Raw genomic sequence first — 1837 nt, 5'->3', positions numbered from 1 at the left:
CCACGAGGAGATTTTGGAAGGACAGCATGTGCTGTGTCTCTCTGTGAAGGAGCGGTGGTTGATGCTGCCAGCTCGGGATATGATAGCTGTGTGAAATGGATTGATCAAAAATGTGATACCTTCTCTGTCAGTAACACGTGCCTTCATTTTCAGGAAAAGAGGGATCCCTCTCCCCGGCGACACTGTTGAGGAGCTCCTGAAGTCTGTCAGCTATGACACACCGCTGACACTTCCCCAATTTCTAGAGAAATTTAATTACTACATGCCCGCTATTGCGTAAGTACCCTGCTTTTTGCTTCTCCCCCCTCAACCCTTGGCAGCATCCCTTGGCTCAGCCTTGGAGGTTCCCTGTGTGCCCTGGGGGTGAACAGTCCCAGGTGACGGGTCGCACTGCTGTCCCTGCAGGGGTGACCGTGAGGCAGTGAGGAGAATCGCCTACGAGTTTGTGGAGACGAAGGTAAAGGAAGGAATCGCCTATGTGGAGGTCCGGTACAGCCCTCACCTCCTGGCCAACTCTGGCGTGGATCCCATCCCCTGGGGACAAGCTGAGTGAGTGATCCTGCTGTGCCAGGGAGCTGCTGGGTGGCCAGTTGGGCATGGAGAAGGCATGGCTCACTCCGGACAGCAGTTGTGTGTCCAAAGCCTGCTGTAATCAAAGCTCCTTTCTCCCCCCATGCAGTGAGCACCAGCATGCTTCCACCTCTGCTTCCCACCTGTAGGGTTTTTCATCTTAAATACCTCTGCGTGCTGCTGTGTTTTAACATCCCTTGCTCTGGGCACTGGATTCTGCATGTGCAGGGCAGCTGTGCTCAACCTTCTGGCTGGAGCTGTTCTCTGTGCGAGGCAAAGCAGCTTTCACATGTGGACTGCCTGCAAAATGGGAATTTGACGTGGCAGAGATGGTGGGTGGCGTTGGAGGGGGCTGGTGATCCGATCCCTTCCTTGCATGTCATCCCCTTTGTGATGTGTACCTCTTATTAAATCAGTGCTGGACTCTGTGGCCCCTCCAAAATGTGCTGTGGTGGGCATTGAGCCCCATGCTTGCCCCTGCCTGGCTGCAGGCAGTTGTATGCCCTAATGAGGTGCTCTGGCAAAGAGGGGGTTCCTCTAGGCGGGATTTGCCCCTGGTTCCCTGAGGCATTTCTAAATCTTACTGTCATCTTCACGTGCTTCTGTGCCCGACATCTGGTAAATGTGGGCATGGCATGGGTGTAAAAGGTGCTCATAAGTTCTGGGTGGTCTCATCGGGTGCCTCTGGATGTTGAGGCGAGTGGAGCCCTGGGCAGCCTGTCTCCTACCTGCCTCCCTGGCTGGTGTCTGCCCTCTTGCTGATGGCTTTTCTTCCCTGCAGGGGACACCTCACTCCAGATGAAGTCGTTCAGCTCGTAAATCAGGGACTACAGGATGGAGAAAGGGATTTCCACATCAAAGCCAGGTCTATTCTATGCTGCATGCACCATATGCCAAGTAATGAATTGCAGCTCCCCTGCTGCCCTGCTCCCCTTCCCTGGCGCGTGGCGGGGGGGTGATGTCCCCTGGGTTCAGGTCCCTGCACAAATGTGGGGAAAGCCCTGGTCCCTGGGTCTGATGCAGGACCAGACAGTGCTGAGGAGGAGTTCTTTCTTGCTGGGGGTCCTCTGCTCCCTTCACTGTGGGAAAAAGGTCTGCTGGATGAGAGAGGGGGGGTCTGTGGGTATAACCAGTATGTGAAACATCTTGCTCGTCTGTCCTCTGCCTGGGGAGCTGTGATCTCTGCTCCCTGCCCTGGGCAGCTGTGATCTCTGCTCCCTGCCCAAAGGCCAGAGCACCCCTTGGGCCAGTCAAAGCCATTGGCACA

The 1837-nt window shown here is 55.5% G+C and overlaps 1 protein-coding gene across 1 annotated transcript; it reads left to right on the top strand.

Annotated features, from left to right (window-relative positions):
• Nucleotides 1–153: 153 nt before the first annotated feature.
• LOC113961147 (adenosine deaminase-like) lies at nt 154–1467 on the top strand (the record flags this gene model as incomplete). Its single annotated transcript, XM_027671214.1, has 3 exons — nt 154–276; nt 406–549; nt 1352–1467. Coding segments are annotated over 3 exons (383 nt in total), but the record flags the coding sequence as incomplete, so codon positions are not given.
• Nucleotides 1468–1837: the final 370 nt, after the last annotated feature.

The sequence above is a fragment of the Neopelma chrysocephalum genome, unplaced genomic scaffold (genome assembly GCF_003984885.1).
Source record: "Neopelma chrysocephalum unplaced genomic scaffold, ASM398488v2 Primary Assembly neopelma1_97057, whole genome shotgun sequence".
Classification (NCBI taxonomy): domain Eukaryota; kingdom Metazoa; phylum Chordata; class Aves; order Passeriformes; family Pipridae; genus Neopelma; species Neopelma chrysocephalum.
The sequence above is the reverse complement of the archived record's forward strand: the minus strand, read 5'-3'. Positions and strand labels throughout refer to the sequence as shown.